The 19026-nt window shown below is 44.0% G+C and overlaps 2 protein-coding genes across 9 annotated transcripts in view; one reads left to right on the forward strand and one right to left on the reverse strand.

The window, feature by feature from the left end:
• The window catches only part of RBL1 (RB transcriptional corepressor like 1), a 278968-nt gene that overhangs the window by 153451 nt on the left and 106491 nt on the right, over positions 1-19026 (forward strand). The window lies entirely within an intron of this gene.
• The window catches only part of NCOA6 (nuclear receptor coactivator 6), a 49295-nt gene that overhangs the window by 5721 nt on the left and 24548 nt on the right, over positions 1-19026 (reverse strand). For all 8 annotated transcript variants that reach the window (XM_086760916.1, XM_086760922.1, XM_086760919.1 and 5 more), the window contains 6 exons: positions 17614-17760; positions 15742-16861; positions 8318-8439; positions 4444-7413; positions 2769-2837; positions 770-806 (listed from right to left, as the gene is read on the reverse strand). In XM_086760916.1, coding sequence (XP_086617042.1) covers positions 770-806; positions 2769-2837; positions 4444-7413; positions 8318-8439; positions 15742-16861; positions 17614-17760 — 4465 coding nt within the window. The remainder of the gene's footprint in view (positions 1-769; positions 807-2768; positions 2838-4443; positions 7414-8317; positions 8440-15741; positions 16862-17613; positions 17761-19026) is intronic.

Here is a 19026-nt window from a genome sequence, read left to right on the forward strand (position 1 = left end):
CTGCGTTACCTCCCTTACGAAAGACACTGCCCTATGTCCTGAGCTGCTCCTCTTGCCCTGGCTGAGGGGATCACTCCACCAACGAGGGCAGCATCAAAAACCTGGCCAGTTGTGCCAGTGCCATTATCCAAAAACCTGACGAAGATCTGCCATTGCAGCTGCCTAGACTGGGTTTAAGAGCCTGGTGGGTTTGGAATCTAAAAAAAACAGATCTTGGAAACCATCTTTTCTTCTGATAGAACACAACCATTTGAAATTTGATCTTTTAAATGTCTTGAGACAAGACAAACTCTCTACCTGACTTTCCTATCAGGTTTCAGTGAAGTGTCAACAAGCAAAACCAGAGGAAATCTGGAGAAAACAGTCGTGAGGGCACAAGAACAAACTTTAGAAAGGCTTACTATCAGAAAACACAAATTCACATGACAGCTAAGCTGCAGGCTTTGGGGTTTTAGTTTTGATTTGTTTTCAGAAAATATCGAACAGTGGAACCATCAAGACCCTTCCAGGATGTGAAACGTGGAGCTCTGAAGGGGTTAGAGGAAACTGCACAAAGCACAAAGACAGACTCAGGAAAAAGTTATCTTGCATTCTGCATTTCAGCAATGTTTTTAAACATTCAACTAGCCCAGTTTCTTAGCAGGACAGAAAGGATATGGACAAGAAAATGAAAAGCAGTAGCAGGAGTCGTGCAATTGAAGGAAAGAGAAAGGGACTTCTTCCCATGAAAGCTGTATCTATTCTGAATCTACACAAACTGTCTCCTTACCTTTGACCAGCAACTACTGGAGCATTTGTTTCAAGTTCTACAAGAGAAAAAGATAATTTTAAAGTCTGCTGTAGAAGTACATACCTGCTGACAAGGCATGGCTACCTCACATTTTCTCACTACGTGTTAGGTCTGAAGAACAAACGGCTCTCATCTATCGTTTCTCGCAAAGCAAGACAGCTAATACACCAAACCAAGGGCCGCATCAGCCGAGTGCTCTTTGGTTACGGCTGCACCAGCCAAGACAGAGAAGTTAAAAGGAGCCCTGCTGAATAAAACCGCAGAGAAACTTCTTGACAAGGGCTACAGTCCTCTCCCATTTTTAACTTCCATTTTAGACAGTTTATTACTTCTAAAACTTCTAGGTTTTATTCGTTTCAAACCTTAAAAATACTAATCTGGATCTACTATGCGTGTAAAATTTGGCCTTAAGCAACCACCCGTCATGGCAATAGCTTCTAATGCAAAAACAATCTTCTGAAGCCCAGTTATACTTCCACTGAATTGGAAAAAACCTCTCAGGACAAGATGTAAAGAAAGTCTGACCTACCTTCTTTCTCCCTCCCTCTCTCACAGTGGTTTTATAGGTACAGATCAGGTTCCCTTTGAAGTCTTTACCACAATAAACAGCTCTTCTTCTCACCAGAGGAGATTTCTAATCTTTTTACTGTCCATCTTTTAATTCTCCCCACGTTCACCAGATCCTTTGCTGAGAGGGAGTATCTGTGCCTCAACACAGCACCTCTCCTGAGGAACCGTGCGGCTCAGGGACTGCCTGAGGAACCGTGCCGGCTCAGGGACTGCCTGAGGAACTGTGCCGGCTCAGGGATTGCCATCACAACGGGATGTAGTAATTTGCCACGGTGCCTGCAGTGTGCTCCACCTCACCTTTGGGCACCCTACCACCTTTGGGACAGCGGTGCCCAAAACTGGGGATTTGCCTCTAAGATCAATTTAGTACCCAAAGTTTGCCAGACTGTGCACAAGGAATAAAGGTGTAAAAAAAGTAAGAGAACAGAAAATATCTGTCCCCTTATTGTAAGCACTGCTTACAATTTGTATTGTTGGAACATCAGATACTTCAGCATAAGTGGAAAAAACAGATGTCTTGGTAAGGAAAGAAAAATAGGTTAAGCTGTGTAAGGAAAGAGTTACTGTTCTTCCTCCCCAAAATTTGAACAGGGAGAATATCCAATAGTAAAAATTGGTAACGTCAGTGCTTCCCCCAGCAGAACTCCCTAACACAGCCACATCAGCACTGGGCAATGAGCCGGATCTAAGTCCACGGGGTGCACGAACACCTTTGTGTAAGCAGAAGTTCAAAGAAAGAATTTAATACAATTTCTACTTTCTGAAACTCCACTTCTCATCATTATTAGAAATGACAAACTGATGGGGAGTGGCACTTCCCATGCACAAGAACACATCTATCCATTTTCCCTACTCATCTTGGAAATTACTTTTTTAAAACACCACAGAATGGATGGTGAAACACCATGGCAAGAGATGGCAACAGCAAGTCATCTGCCAGGGCTCCATCCCTGGAACACTGCTGAGGGTTCATTAAAAGCTGAACAGAAAAAAAAGGATTATGACTCTAAAACTTACATTCCCAGCATGGCTTTTGAAAATATTTTCAGAGGTATCCCATATAAAAGAAAAACTCCTATCTGCTCTTACCAAAACTTCAAAACCCAAACACAGTATACCATTACAAATCCAGTCCCTCCAGCTTATGACTGGGTATCTAAAAACTGCCCTTTTTCTTTTGTTTTATTTGATCCCATACTGAATCTCCAACAAGGCTTGGGAGACTTCTAAAGCACAATGTATCTAACAAAGAGAAGCAATTCCAAATAATTAAAAAAAAAGACCCAACCCTCAAACCACCCAGCATGCTAGTGACCATTACATATGCATGTACATACAAACGCATTTTCAGTTTCCAACACAAACAGTTTACTTCACCTCTATTCTGCTTTTCCAAAGTAAGATTTACCTGTTCTTTGAACAGTACTTTCTGATGTTGCAACTGAACTTTTTTTCTGTGTTAAGTGTTGAGAGGATGCTGGAATAAAAGCGGAAGGAAAAAGTGTTATTTTCAGAGGGAGTCACTGGAATTTTCTGTTGTGCAATCGGGCTGCTTTTATGGGATGCTGCATCTTCCAGCTTACTGCATTCTTTCACTAACAAACGCAATATTTTTAACCTGCCCTCTGCCTTCCCCCCACCACGCACCCCTCCCCACTTTAAAAAAAAAGACTTTGGCAAAACTATCCCAAGCAAGTTTTCTTGAACTAGAATGAGTGAGGAAACTGAGTGCTGTAAACCACATTTTTAAAGGGAACGGTTTTTCACCAGACAGAGAAATTAAAGTAAGTCCTAGAAATTAAAGAGTGTAGTGTCTCTCATTTTCATGCTCATTTCAACAGAAGTTCTGGGGAAAAACAGCATCTTTGTTAATGAATCAATGCCCTCACTCTTTCAATTAAACTGCAAGAGTGCAAAATATTCTCCAGAGGCTCCCTTGAAGTCCTCTGGCAATAAGATAATGTGACTTTACATGTCTCAGGTTGCCAAGTGAAAAAATAAGATGGAAAAAGAATTCTTGCTGGGCTACTGCTTTCTAGTCTTCTCTTGTGTGTGACAACGAACTTACGAAGAACAACACGAAGACAGAAAGTTAAACATTACTGTTTAAATTAAGAACATCCACTTCCATTTTTCTCCCAACAAACCAGAATTCCTCCTGCGAAGCACAAAGCAAACATTGCCATTTTCCTGTGGAACATGACACACATCTAATAGCCACGGGGCAAGTCACAATCAAGCTGAAGCTCTCAGTTCCACCGACTTCTGTGGATTTTATCTTCCATGATTTTATCTTCTGTGGCTAAATTCATGATGTAAAACACAACGGATATTCAACAGCTTACTTCAAGAGTGATGATTTATTTTCACACCATTTTCAAGATATTCAAAACGGCATCAGGACAAAGCAGCAATAGCACAAATAAAGCCTGTCAGATGCCCCAGTTAAAACAGCAAAGGAGAAAACAGTTCAGGTGTGAAGGTACTTCATGTTTTTGAATTGGGTGCAATTCACTTATAATCACTTTTTCAGGTATTTCTCTGAAATGAGCATTGGAATTTCTCCCTACACATAAGGGGTTTTGATTTTATTTTTTTTTTCTTCTGGAGGTTATTCAGCTGTTTCCCTAGAGGGTTAAGGTTATTCAAAGAGGGAAGCAGTATTACTAGGATTAACATTAATAATTAAGTCAATAAATTGAAATAAGTTACAAAAATAAACACTCTCCAGCAAGCCTGAACCAGTATACCAGTATATCTACCAGTATAAAAGGCACTTTTGTCATTAGTGATACATGCGCCTTTTCTCCTCACTTCTAACGGTCAGGTGAAGTCACTCCTCTGTTACTGCATCGTATGTGACAAATACCCCGTTTAGGCTGTACATGGAGTGGAAATAAAACATCTGAAACATGACTCTCAGTGAAACAGAAGCCTGCGTATCACCTAGACATTAAAAACAAAAAGGCAGCCATCAGCCTTGGCTGCAGTGTCTACATTTTATTATGTTCCTGGAAAAAAGCACCTAGGAAGTTTACAAAAGCCATCTCATTTCTTCCATTACGCGGCAGCACTGGACCTACCTGCGCTCTGCAGCAGTTCCTGGTGCGCCCCTGCTTTCTCCTCCGCCACGGCAGCCCCAGTTTGCTCAGCTGGTAAGCCGCTGTGGTTGCTGCCATTAGTGCTTAGTGCTGCGGGTGTGAGCTCCGGGACTGCGGCAGTGCCTGCACCCGACAGTACGCTCGTCGGAAGAGTGCTTGTCGATACGCCGGGAGACGCGGAGGCAGGAGCAGCAGCCGCCGTGCCGACACTCGGATTGCCAGGCCCACAAGTGCTCTGTTTTGTAAGACTGGGTGCTGGAGGTGTCACAGTTTTATTATCTGGTTCTGCTGGTGATTGCTCTGTTCCCAAACTATTTGGGACTGACGTTTCTAGTGCCTGACCTTCTGCTTCGCCATCCAAAGCATACTGCTCTTCCTCCTTCTCAAGGGAGCCAGTGACTTTCTTGCACGCTTTAGTCAGCAAGAGTTGGCCAATCTTGTCTACTTTTCCCTTTCCCTTACTCGAGGAAACAGGACTGCGTCTGTTCCCAGAGCCTGGGCTACTCGTAAGAAGAGGTGACACAACAGGGCCAGACTGCGCTGCTGTGACAGAGCACTGGTCGCTTGACCCGCCGCTTTGAGAAGTCTCCTCTGGGCTGACGTCTTTGACTTGCTGAGCAGGAAGATGGGAAGGAACACTGGAGGAAGTTGTAGCGGGAGAAGGCAACGGAGCAGGAGGTGCCAAGGGATTAAGAACCAGCGGCCTGCTGGTGGGAATACTTGAAACAGGACTGCTGGACGACGTGCTGGGAGGGGTGGGCCCGGAGGAGAACTTTATATTCTGTGGTATATGCAAAGGACCAACGACCGCGACCGACTGAGGCATTAGACTAGAGTTAGAAGTCATCGGGGCCGCTGGAATCGTACTTGACTGAGAGCCCTTCATAACCTGAATTATTGATGATGAGTTTATAAAAACAGGTGTAATAAACTGCGGCCGGGTGTTCGGCTGAACTGCTGACTGTCCCTCAGAAACCACAACTTTGTTTCCTACGCTGGGCATTGTGACAACGGTCGACACTAACGCAGGTTGCAAGTGAGATGACAAGGGTGCTGATGTATTAGCAGAAGATGTAATGGGGTTCGAAGTCACAAAAACTGTTATCTGGTTGGGGGGTAAAGAACCTGAAATAGAAGAGCTGGCAGGCCTTTGCACTACTGGAAGACCACTCTGTGCAGCTTTTGAGTTTATTTCTCCCAGTTCCTGGTGCCCTGGATTTGAACAGGGCTCGTTATTTTGAGGCAAGCTATGTGAATTCGATGGCTCTTTGCTCGAGGGTGAATCTTGCAGTGGAGGAACGACAGCTATTTTCTTTAGCTCCTCACCAGTGGTGACTATTGGTGCCATTTCAAGACCAGTCAGCCCAGGGGGCTTAACGGTTACGTTAGGAGCTCCAGAATTATCAAGAAGTTGACTTAAAGAAGTTGGTGCCTCCCTCATAGCTGGAGATACTATGGTTTTACTTTCGTCCAAGACAGGGAGCTTACTGGTGTCTAAGGCTTGCCCATCTTTTTTTGCCTGTTCTTCTGGGACCACCATTTTCATTTCTGGAGTAGGGATGCCTTTTAGTTCAATACTGGGCTGGTCCTTGTTACCTTGGAGACCTTGTGCACTTTGACACTCATTATCCTGAGGCACGCTAAGGCTCTCTTTATTGTCTTCAGGAACGCCACTCACAGCAGGTGCAGAAACCGCAGGATTCTGATTACTCAGCATGTTATTATTTTGAAAACTTGTAGTCACAGGTGTTGGCAAAGAAGAAGGACCTGCCATCACATTTCTTTGCAATTCTATGTTCTGCAAGAGAGATGGATTCTGCTGAGCTGTCAATGATAATTTAGCTGCTTTTGAATTCTGCCTGCCAGGGCTTGGTGTAGTTTTCCTACTGGATCCAGGGCTGGACCTTCGACTATTGCTTGGACTTGCTCTCTTTGTTCCTCCAGCGTTGGTTTGTTTTCCTGAATTAATGACCACGCTTTCCAACTTGTGTGACTGCGGAGCAGCAAAACTAGACTGATTGTTAATGGTCAGATTTGATGGGGCTTGTCCAATGGCCTTCAAAGTAGTGGGATTGAGACCCTGCTGATCAAATCCTCTGTTGAGATTAGGCCTGGGAGGCAAGGGAATATTAATCTGGGGAGGGAACAGACCCGCTATAGAAGCATTGAGTCTCTCTGGAGACAAGCTAATTTCTGACGGTTCTGTGCTAGGTGGGCGGTTATTCGGAGTCTGAGGATAATATGGCCTTGGGCTTGCTCTGTTCGGGGTTTTAGGTCTTGAAGTTTGTGATGGGGTGGCAACATTTGGAAAATGGTGTGTAAGAGTGCTAGGCAGAGAATTAGACTGCTGCTGGGGACTTGCACCTTGGGCAGCTGAAAGTGGGGATGGTCCAGGTTTGGGACCCGTCATCATTAATTGGTTCTGTGAGACCACTAAATGAGACGTCAAATTATTCTGAGCTCCAGATGCTGGGGGGCCTTCAGCTCCACCTCCTTCTGGAAGGGAGGATACTGATGAAACCTCTCCAAGGGGTGAGCTGGAAGGATTCTGTACATTGTCTTGATAAACCATTTTTCTTGCATTATTTCCCAGCGGAGGATTGCCTGGCAAGGACATTCGTTGTTTATCAGGAGATGGAGGCACTGATCCAGGACCTTGCAGGTTAACCATCACCGGCATGTTACCACTCTGCTGCACGGGCATTCGCTGAGCGTCTGGGTTCAGCGGCCCTCTAGGTGGGTGGACTCCTTGTGGTACAGGAAGCCTAACTGATTTGGGATCCTGCTGCATCATAAGCATCATCATCATCTGCTGCTGCTGCTGGGTCTGTGGCGGTGCCTGGCCTTGCTGTGGTGCTGGCTGTGGCTGCTGCTGCGGCTGCTGTGCATGTGGCATCAGTTGAGGTGGCATCTGCTGAAGCGGTCTTTGCTCCACTGGCTGAGTTGGATAACCTACGATGACAAGTTAACACATTAATTACAACCAAACAAAGGCCAGAGAAGCAGAATTTCTGTAACAAACAGGACTGGACAGAAAGTACAGCCAGGAGCCTGTTTATCTCATGTGAGAGCCACAGTAACGAAACAGGCTTTACAAATAAGGACAAAGATTTTACTCAATTCTTAAAAATATTTTTACTTAATGTATGAATGACTTGCATGACATTTAATGGGGGATCCCTTGGTGTACTGTATCAGCTACTTGCTATCACTCCCGATGCATGCCACCTGAAAAGTCTCTGCAACTGTCCATGGGCTTGCTTTCACTTACGAATGCTGAGTTGGGCTTTCGCTAACTGATACTCCTTAAAACAAACCTCAGAGTTTGACAGGCCCCGTGGGATGCGGACTAGCACACCTGCTAGAGATCTGACATTTTTTAGTGTGCATGTAGAACCTGCCATGTATTACTTGGCCAAAAATGATGCTGAGAACCACCCCTTCGGCTTATAATATAAGTTCCTTTGCAGACTTTGGATTTAACCCTCCCTATGTGCAAAGGATAATTCCAACTGCAACCTCTATTTCTTAATTCTGAAAAATCAGCTATTGGTTAATACTAAATTTTTAAGGCATATATCTGTGCTACAGCTAGAAATGCAATTTTTTTCAGTTATTGCTGAATAACTCTACAGTATTCCATGTACCTGCACGATGATACACGAGAACATGGCCACGTCTTCGTTTTGAGCTAATTCAAAGAAAACACTTAAACAATGGTGCAAATTAGTTACTAGGAGGAAAAAAAGCTTTAGACTTTTGTGATAACACAAATAAAACAGAACTGTCACAAAGACCAGTTAAAAGCTCTCCCGTAGTTACTACATTCAGATAATCCACAGAAAAGTCATACTACCTGGTGGCCTGCTTGCAAAATCTGAAAGTTTAGAGCCTGAATTATCTAAATTAATTCCTTGTTCTCCAGACATCGACGACTGATCACTTTCCTCCAGGCCAGCTGGACGTGGTTCTGAAGAACTGAAAGAAAAATAATTGCAATTAAATTCCAGCACTCACATCACTGTTCGACTTTGCTTCCACGATTAGATACTCAAGTAATTAATTCCTAGCACTTTTCACAGATGTGCAAGTAACTCACTGGAACGCGCTGCTACCTCGGTGTCACAGGACAAACGTGGACACAGAGCCCGGGTCTGCTGGCACTCACTCCTGTACCTTAAAAACTGCCGAAAAGGAAACAAGTTGCCTGGTGCTCTATTGATCTTAAATGTTTCTTTTCTTTGTTTCGACCTTGAATCTGAGTTTTATAACTAAGAGAATGCCAATGGACATTCCAAATTATATAGATACATATATTGCCCTGGTTTCAGCTGGGATGAAGCTGATTTTCCTCTCAGTCACCACCGTGTTTTGGATTTCATAGGGGATCTGGTATGTGAAGAATGCTGATAAACACACTGATGTTATGAGTTGTTGCTAACGAGCCCAAGGTCACTGCCCAGCTTCCCAGGTTTTGCTGATGTGCATGTGCAGGAAGCTGGAGAGGTGTAGGCAGAACAGTTGACCCAAACTGGCCAAAGAGAGTGTTCCATGCCATAGACGTCACGCTCCGTAGATAAGGGGAGGTTGGCTGGGGGGGGGAGCGCTCTCTCGCTCCTTTGCTTGCTGCTCGGTTTCATTTCTGTGATCACTGCTCAGGATGGACAGGCTGTATTGGTCCTTGGGACGTTGGGTGGTAAGAAATTGTACGTTGCTCATTTTGTATATTTTAGTATCCCTATATTTTGTTATTATTGTCATTCTCCTTTGCTATTCTAGTAAGCTGTCCTCATCTCAACCCATGAGTTTTCCTTTCTTCCCGATTCTCTTCCCCATCCCGCTGGGGAGGGGGAGGGTGAGTGAGAAACGGTGTGGTGACCAGGGGCAAACCACAACATACATTTAAACTAAATAAGCTTTCCTCTAACACTGCTGTGACATCTCTATAGATAAGTATCATGGGTCATAGAAATGTATTATAATGGTAGCACCATTTCTTCCAGTATCACACCCAGAAGTGACTAGCTCAGGGTATCGGAGATCTCTGTTAACATCCCAGCAAAAATGCAGACGTATCAGAGATTGTAAGTCACCCACGAGAGCACAGACCTCTGTCAGGTCCTGAGGCTCTGTAAGTGATCACAGAATCACAGACTGGTTTAGGTTGGAAGGGACCTTAAAGACAATCCAGCTGAAACCCTCCTGGAAGGAGCAGGGACACCTTCCACCTGACCAGATTGCTCAGAGCCCCGTCCAGCCTGGCCCTGAACACTTCCAGGGATGGGGCATCCACCACCTCTCTGGGCAACCTGGGCCAGTGCCTCACTATGAAGAATTTCTTCCTTATATCAATCTAAACCTACCCTCTGCCAGTTTGAAGCCACTACTCCTCATTCTGTCACTATCTGCCCCTCGTCAAAAGTCCCTCCCAATCTTTCCTGCAGCCTGCTTTAGGGACTGGAAGGCCGCTCTCAGGTCTCCCCAGAGCCTCCTCTTCTCCAGGCTGAACAGCCCCAGCTCTCTCAGCCTGGCCTCACAGCAGAGCTGCTCCAGCCCTCTCAGCATCTGCGTGGCCTCCTCTGGACCCTCTCCACCAGCTCCACGTCCTTCTGATGCTGGGGGCTCCAGAGCTGGATGCAGTGCTGCAGATGGGGTCTCACCAGAGCAGAGCAGAGGGGCAGAATCCCCTCCCTTGACCTGCTGGCCACGCTGCTGGGGATGCAGCCCAGGATGCGGTTGGCTTTCTGGGCTGCCAGCGCACATTGCCAGCTCGTGTTGAGCTTCTCGTCCACCAGCACTGCCAGTCCTTCTCCAGGGGTACCTGATGCTCTAGGAGACTCTCTAGGACAATTTAAAATTGTTCAGATGTGATGCCCAATACTTCCACTGAATCAATACAGCTTTTGCAGACGTAGGAAAAAACCCCAAGGTTCTACAGCTATCAATATACGTGGTCAGAGGACGTAACATAAAGAGGGATGAAGAGTAACAGACCTTAACTGCTTAGTGGCTTCTTGAATATATCTGAAGGCTGTCAGAAGATCTACATAACAAAAGCTCTGTGTTAAAACTACAGAGATCAAAATAAGCCCACAGCCAACAAACACCAGCAGAATGATGCAGAAATGTGAAGGATAAAATAAATTTTCAGCAAAATGAGAATTTGCAGTATATAAAGGTGGGAGGATCTACCTTATTTAATTTTACTTGAGAGTAACAGTTTCTGGCATCTGTACAGCTGACTGGGAGAGACCCAGGCCTGCCTTAATGTTCACAACCTCACCAATGTTCAAAGAGTAGAGTGTGACTTGAAAATTCCCTGAACTTTCGCAAGTCAGAACTGGGTAGAAATGAAACCAAAAGAGAAGAAAGGGAAGAAATGAGGCAAATAGAATTGTTCCAAGCAGCACTGCTGCACAGGCAAGTATTGCCAGGAAGCATATTTGGAGTTAAACCTTTTCATAGAATCATAGAATCACAGAACAGTTTGGGTTGGGAGGGACCTTTCAAGGCCACCCAGTTCAACCCCCTGCCAGGAGCAGGGACATCTCCAACCGGATCAGGTTGCTCAGAGCCCCGGCCAACCTGGCCTGGAATGTTTCCAGGGATGGGGCATCCACTGCCTCTCTGGGCAACCTGGGACAGTGTCCAACCACCCTCAGCGTAAAAAATTTTTTCCTGATGTCCAGTCTGAATATCCCTTCCTCTATTTTGAAACCATCACCCCTCGTCCTGTCACACCAGGCCCTGCTGAACAGTCTCTCCCTGTCTCTCCTGCAGGCCCTCTTGTCTAATCCAGCACGCCGCCAGTTTTTGTGATGCAGTTGTTGGAGGTTTACATGCTTCCACCAGTACGTTTCATTAAAACTGGCAAAACACACGCACATGCCCCAGAGGCATTGTATTAGTTCATTACAAATGAACAAAAATTCTGACAGCAAAGTCACCCCGAGCAGCCGGGCACCGTGCCAGCAACGTGAACTGGAATAACTGCTTAAAATTGTGAATAAACTTAAATTTGTAATTTTGCCACTTTTATTATTTCTTTGTAATGGTGGGAGATTAAAAATGCTACAGTTAAAGATTAGATAAAAAGCTGATGCAGAGCATCACTGCACAAAGAAGTTTAACCTAGAAAACAACCGTGGTGCAAAATCAGTTCTTAGAAAACATCTCCTGATAGATGGGTCTAACCGGGCAAGCTGGACAAACCCTGCTAAACAGACGTGGGTTTTGTTTACTAGCAAAAATTTAAACATAACTTGAATTTTTAATGTATTTAGCAACTGCCACTCACCAAAAAAATTCAAATTCTGCATACAAATAACAAGCAGGGTTAGAAGTTTGTGTGAAAGGGACAAATACTTATATTTGTTCTTCTTTCCTATTGCTCTGGATATAAAAAAAAACCCAGCTGCCCATTAGGTACAGTATGGATTGTCACCAGTGAACCCTCTGCTCCAGCAGCTGCATTCTCAGCACAGCCTTCAGATACAAAATCCCTCGTCAGAGGGGAGAAAGAACTTCAGAAGACAAAAATAAAAAAGCCCAAAAAACCAAAGCGGGCCGCAGATGCTGAAATAAGGTGTGCAAAAACAAAATTACAATACAGATGCAAGCAGAACCAGCCCTGCTGACACGGGACAATGCTCTGCAACAACTTTTGCTTGTACAGAAAGGCTTTTGTCCTCTGATGGTAAATGAGTTCCCCTTCCCAGGTGTACAGGGGGATGTCACCTCCAGGCCCACGGTTAAAAGCTCACTGCATCTGGTTGAGACAAACTGCTTTGTCCTGCAGTGCTGTTCACCATCGCACATCACACTGCAAATCTGAATGCCAGCAGCGATTTTACCAAGTGTAGTATTTCTGTTCTACCAGCACACACGATGTTTCTGGTCTGTGCACAGAGGAATGTTAATTCTCCTGAATACACGCACAAACAGCTCACCAACACGCTTTATCTACAATCACGTTTCATCCAGCATCTTCTTCCTCAGCTTACATCCCACTACCTAAGGTCTTCAGGTTCAGAAATCTGATGCGATCACTTTTAAACAACCTACTTTTCCAAAATGTCTCGGTTTTCATTCCAACACTGAGTTGCTCAACTAAGCAAACCCTTAGAACTATTTCAGACTCAGCTGAATAAACTCTTTCAATAGCTCCCTTTCCCTATTTCCATTCCAGTACGGCTCAGCCTACAAACCATATTACTAATGGTACTTTTGTTACTATATTATTACATTGCAGAAATTATTCTTAAGAAAAAAACCAATAATTTTTAGCACGTTTATCAAATTAGCTGCATTTCCACACAAGGTTTGCTGCTTTGAGTTCTAAAATTTCTGAGAAAGAATGACAGGGAAGAAGCCAAGATGAAAAGCACCCTGACACAAAAGACAGTGATCCAAATCACAGTTAAAAGAAGCAGCAATTGCAAGACAGGAAAGTGATGAGCTTGCCTAACGATGCTAGGGAAGCCGAGAGCGAACAAGGCAGGAAAGTATTACAGCCAGCTTTCATTGCAGTTGTCCTCATTTTGCTGGAGAATAATCTCAAAAACACTTATAAGGATCACTCCCTTCTTAATGCTCCTGCAAGGATCAAGTGATTAACACAGAGTCCATTAAGAACCAAAACGCTAATCCGTACCAGCTGCCAAACCAGCATCCTGCAGGTAGTGACAGCAAGAGAACCTTCACTGAAAACTGAAGTGACAGAATGAGTACAAAGTGGTATTTCCTTTAAGTGCACCGAAATCTGATTAAAAGCCTTATTTAAGGGCTAGGAATTCTTTTGAATTGTCATAGCTCAATACAAAAGTTGGAATTTAGGCTTCTTTTATTGTGAAAACTTTTGAACAAGCAAATATTCTTGCAGGGCTTTGCAACTCAGAGGAGAGCTTTATACACAGGTTTAGTGATGTTCCCAGGCCACGCTGAAACTGGGCGATCATCAGCAACAGCAGCGAAAACAAAACCCTAACAAGGCTTTTCTTTAACGAGTAGCAGATTTTCTCTTCAGAAGAGAGTGCCAACTTGTCTGCTCCCTCTGAGTCCTTTGGCATTTCCACGGCAAGACAGCTCGCTACAGCAGCGGTCATTATTATTTTATTGGAATCTATGTAGGACTGAAGCACTTTAATTTTTACACATAGCACCAGATCATTCCTACCTAGAAATATGAGGCTATTTTTGTCTTTGATTTGGGGCAAAATACCAACCAGAACACTTTTCCATGAAACATGCAGATGACTAACAGTGACATGAGACTTGCACCTTTTCCTTCGCTGCGGACTCTGCGCAGTGCCCAGCGGCACTGTACAAACCACAAAGGGTGGTGGCTATGCAACAGGAGGATTTTTGATACAAAGGAAAATAAGACATTGTTACTGTTTGAAAGACATCTGGATAGCTTTGAATGTCATGTGAACAAAACCCAGGAAAATATCTGCTCGCTATTTATTTGAGACTGCAGGATGGAACGTACGAAAAGCAGGAAGACGCACGTGAGGCTGCTGTTCTTTGCAACTGGGCCACACGACACTGCCTTGTGCAAGGGATTCTCACAACCCACTCTTGCCAAATGACTCGCACTTCAAATTTCTGGAATGGCAAAATGAGGACGCCTCCCACGCAGCCAAAGACTATCAAAGCTAGGAAGCTTGGCACGTGGTCACCTGTGGCCTTCCCTACAGGCCTGCCCTGCTCCCTGCGGGAGGGGAATGTACTTATATATTATATACATAATATATTATATATTATACATTATAGATTATAATGTAGATAATTATACAGCAAATACTTGAAATACTTTTTTCAAACCCTATTAAATCAGCATGCTTTGCTTTACCTTTGCTGTGCAACCTTGCACCTGTAAAATGCACGTAACGGCTCCTGCATTTTATTTTACTACTAGTTAAGCCAATTAATGATTGTCACAAAAGATCATTTGGTATAGATGATGTGAGTTGTTTCAGCCCAGAACTAAAATGTCCATGAGAAAATTCATTACATCTTCACAAAGGAATCTCGACACTGTGCAGGAAATGCAGGTTGGGGCTATGCACTTAATAACCAAGGGAAAAACCAAAATATTGAACAGCTGCTTAGTACCTGAACGCTATTCACTCTGGGCACTGAGCTGGACACCTGTCTCTGGAAAAGGCAGCATAAACTTCAGGTTAAAGACTTACAATGATTATTCAAAGGAGTGGGACAGACTGGCAGAACCAGAGCCACACCAGTAGCTTACTGTGCCACTGCTACCTTTTTGTTTGAAGAATTTAACTTTGAAATTTGGATATTCCTGTGTTATAGTTTTCTGTGCAAAGTTTTTCCATTTTTTTCTAAAGCAAACTGGAAACAATCCCCAGAAGTTCCATCAGGCGGATTCCTGTCAATGCCCCTGTGGCTCACCTGCAGCGTTAATTAGAATAATTAGATATAGCATATCTGCCTTTACCGTTTTAGCTGAGTAACGGCACAGCAGCAGTACTCTACCACTCTGTGCTGGTATCAGTAGCCTGTCAACAGCAACAGGTTACAGGACAGCTGGCCAACGCAGAATACGCGGGCCAAAGAGGAATGAAGAGATTCAGCAATCTCCGATCTGCACTGAACAGGCACACTCTTTCATTATCTCTCGATATTATCCATTTGCCTCCTCCGTCTCAGGAGTTGTGGCTTTTTTCCTTCCTAATCTCTCCTAGGCCAGTAAGACCAGCGCTGCTTGGGCTTGTTATCCTCACACCCAGAGCGTACCAGATTCCCCCCCTCTACATTCCAGCTGCAGCTTCAACTAAGAGCGAAGTCCAGCTCAATTCCAGGCAGAAACATGTCAAGATACACAAATAAGTCAGGAAACAACTCCCTGAAAATCTCTACTGCACATGTCATATGGAGGCTCCCAGTGCTTCTGAAAGTACTTTCCAACGTTTGATCACGGCTGTCACACTGTTTAAGAGAGGCAGCCTCCTCTTCCATGGGCTGCGACACCACGTGCCACATTCTACCCTTCCTTTACCCGGGAAACGAAAGGAATAGTGCTGTTATAACTGGGTTTATAACCTTGCATGTTTGGTTTTTTTTTTTTTAATCTTGAACAAAGCTTCCAGTGGCAGACTTGCCAGTGGGTTATCACTTAACTCTTGAGGGAAATTGCTAGAATATGAAACAATACAGGTCCTTTATCACCCCATACTTGCTGAAAAAATATTGACAAGGTGCCTGTGGAGCTTCCCCATGCCGCTTATAAAAACAATGTAATATTAAACCTACGTTGTTTGTTCTAGTTGTTGATTATTTTTCTTCTTCCTTGGAGGCTTCTTCTTCTTCGGCTTGTTGGCATTCTGGTTATTTTGTTTGTTGTTCACACCGAAGTGTCCTGCTGATATATCGCTTTGTAGAAGGTTAACCAAGAGTGGACTTGTGAGTGTAACATCTTTATTGACAGGAAAAACAGGATTCTGCCCACAGGTAATCTGATTCCCATTTGGCGTTCCACTAAACCCCGCATTGAAAGGCAGCCCATGGCCCGAGAAGTGACTCCCTGAAGCATTGTTGTTTCCTTGCATTCCCTGCATATGAGAAGGCACCATGTTTGGCTGCTGCACAGGAACATCAGGTAACATCTGTGTCAAGTTCACATCATTACTTGTTGTAGTAGTAGTATCCCCAAGCTGCTGAGACATGTGAGGACCAGGTCCAGTGGGTCTTAAAACTTGCCCTTGAATTCCCATAACCTGAGAAGGATTACCATTCACAGGGCCTTGCTGTGGCATCATCTGCCCAGTGAACTGCACCATGTTTCCTTGCATGTTTGGGGTTGGTCCTCTCATCAGTTGAGCTGGCCCCGTCATAACATTGGACTGGTTTTGAGTACTAAAAGGCTGTTTGTTTCCTTGCATCTGAGTGGTCATCATCTGTTCCATCATCGAGTTTTGCTGTAACAAGACCTGGCCCTGAGGTCCCATCATCTGATTGTGTGTAGACATCATCTGTTGTCCCTGCTGGGGAATCATCTGTTTGGGTGGGGTCATCCTTTGGGGAGAAGGACCAAGATTTTGGTTTTGTGGTGTCACCATCATTTGGCCTTGCGGCATGAGCTGAGTTCGAGAAAGTATTATCTGGTTTTGAGGGTTCAGCGATCCCTGAGCCTGAATGTTTACCATCTGTCCTTGAGAGGACACAATTTGCTGATGCATTCCCATAAGCTGAGACTGTGGTCCTTGCTGAGGCTGTCCCTGTATGTTGCCCATGTTCACTTGTGGCACCCCACTAGCACCAGCCTGCTGGTTGTTCATATTTCCATGAAGTCCCATTAGATTGGTCTGCATCATATTTGGTGGGCCATGTGGTGCTTGCATCTGATTTTGAGGAGGTCCAGATCCTTGGCCACCTTAAAAAAAAAAAAAAAAAAAAAAAAAAAAATTGCCAGTAAGAAACTGATTGGAGTGGTATAAGAGTTTTCACAACTTTTGATGTTGAGTTGGTACTCCAAAATTGTTTTCCTCCCTTCTCCAATGAACTGGAAAATCTGACATATCTGCAGTCCTGTGATGCAGTGTTTGATGCTACAGACACAGGTTAGTTGTTAACACAGAACATCGTACTTCTCAAAATAAACACTTAGACTGGTACTTCCTGTGCACCCCACTGCAGAAGACATAACAGAAATTTAATTTCAGTTGCTATCTGTAGGTAAGTTTGACAATCTTCTATAACACCATCTAATTCCTAACCAAAATAAACTTCAAACCTTGAGGTTATTTTATCACGGGTTAAAACATAAACACACATAGCATACTGATGAAATGACATTATCAAGGTATCCATAATTCAGACAGAAAACTAATAACTGAATTGTTAAACATTTGTGAACTAAAGATTTAACTTTCACAGGACTGACTGTAAGTAGACTTCCAAAGCTTTCAAAGGAACTAGCAAATAATCTTTTCAAAGCAGAGCAAGATTATTTTGTTGTCTGCTTCTAAGATAATAACACATTTTTTTCTGAACAAGTTCTCTGTGTTGTATCATTACTAAACCTAGCCTCCAAGTGTCAGTGCTACAGAAGTAAAGGTGTCATTTTCTACAAAGAAAAAAAAAAAGAAAAAAAAAACCCTGAGGAACACCACAGTGCAAACAGACCTGTGTGCTGCACGTTTTGGCTAGTTTGCAGCTGCGGCGCTCCGCTGTTCACCGATGTTCCCGGAGCTGTGGAAGGCACCTGACCTTGCATGAAGTTCTGGTTAGCCTGGCCCGCAGGGAACCCTGCCGGGAGGCGCTTGGCCATTCCTGAACACAAGAATTTTCTTATTAGTAAATACGGAAAACAGGAAGAACAAAAGAGAAAATCCATAACTGGAGTATGACAGGAAGAATACTTTTGAGTTTGTACTCTCACATCACAGGCTTAGGCAGAAAGTATTCTCTGCCAATACATGAAACCCACTGGAGACATCTACAGTTCTTATCTGTGCAATACTCTGGCCTGACAAACTACTATCACTCAGTTCAAACTGTAATTTAAGTACAAAACTTACCCCACAGAGAAGGCAAAAAGTCCACGCTTGACTTTTTAGAAACTAAAAATCAAAGTAACATAGTTTGCTGTTTTCTTCTCTACTGCATCTCAGCTCCAGTCAGGCCCTTAACTCACGCCACGTACGCAAACACAAGGAACTTGCATTGTTGTTGTGGTGACGTGCTCCTCTCAGCAGCTCTCACCGTAACACACCAGCACACCCTCCTTCGCAGGTACACCCTGCTGCGGTGTGCGTACACACTCCAAATAACTTCCCAACGCAGAGCGGGCTGAGTAACCCCACGGGGCAGCACATCCAGAGCACAGAGCGGGTGCCCATTGAAGCAACCCTGCTACTCCTACTGCCAGAGCAAGTAATTCTACCAGGCGCATATCCAGCACAGCACCCGTACTGTGACATATCCAAACACCATCGCTGCCCCGGGACAGAGAGCAAAACCTTCCCTCTCCCCGCTGTCATGAGCGGCAGCGCAAATGGATTTAGCAGAACCCGCTTCTTTATAACTCACTGCCAACCGACGATGCCACAGGCCCAGAAGCAACCCCATCCTCCCTTATTTTCCTGACCCACGATACACAGCCAGAATGACTTTGGTTCCTTCTGCAGTTACAGCTTTTTTGCACACTTAATTGTATTGCTTATCTGGTCTTCGGTTTGTAATTAATACTTCAAGATAATCAACTTTACAGGTCAAACAATGAGACACATCTGCAAATATGGAACATATACTTCTTGAAACATCACATCATCGGACTCTAGTTTTAGTTCTGCAAAGCTTTTAGGAAATTTTTGCATGTAGGAATGCTTGAACTGAGAAAAAAAAAAAAGTGTTAACTTGGCCTATTCCAAACATAATATAAATTCTGATTTGTTAAATTACCTAGGTGAAATGGAAAACCTTTGAATGTATTCATTTACACCAAACCTTTAAATGCAAGACGGTTTAAAAATTGAAAAATCTGTAATTACAACTTAGTTAACATAACGCAAGATGGCTTAAAAATTGTGAGATCCA

Source organism: Chlamydotis macqueenii, chromosome 16, assembly GCF_036417535.1.
Source record: "Chlamydotis macqueenii isolate bChlMac1 chromosome 16, bChlMac1.mat, whole genome shotgun sequence".
NCBI lineage: Eukaryota > Metazoa > Chordata > Aves > Otidiformes > Otididae > Chlamydotis > Chlamydotis macqueenii.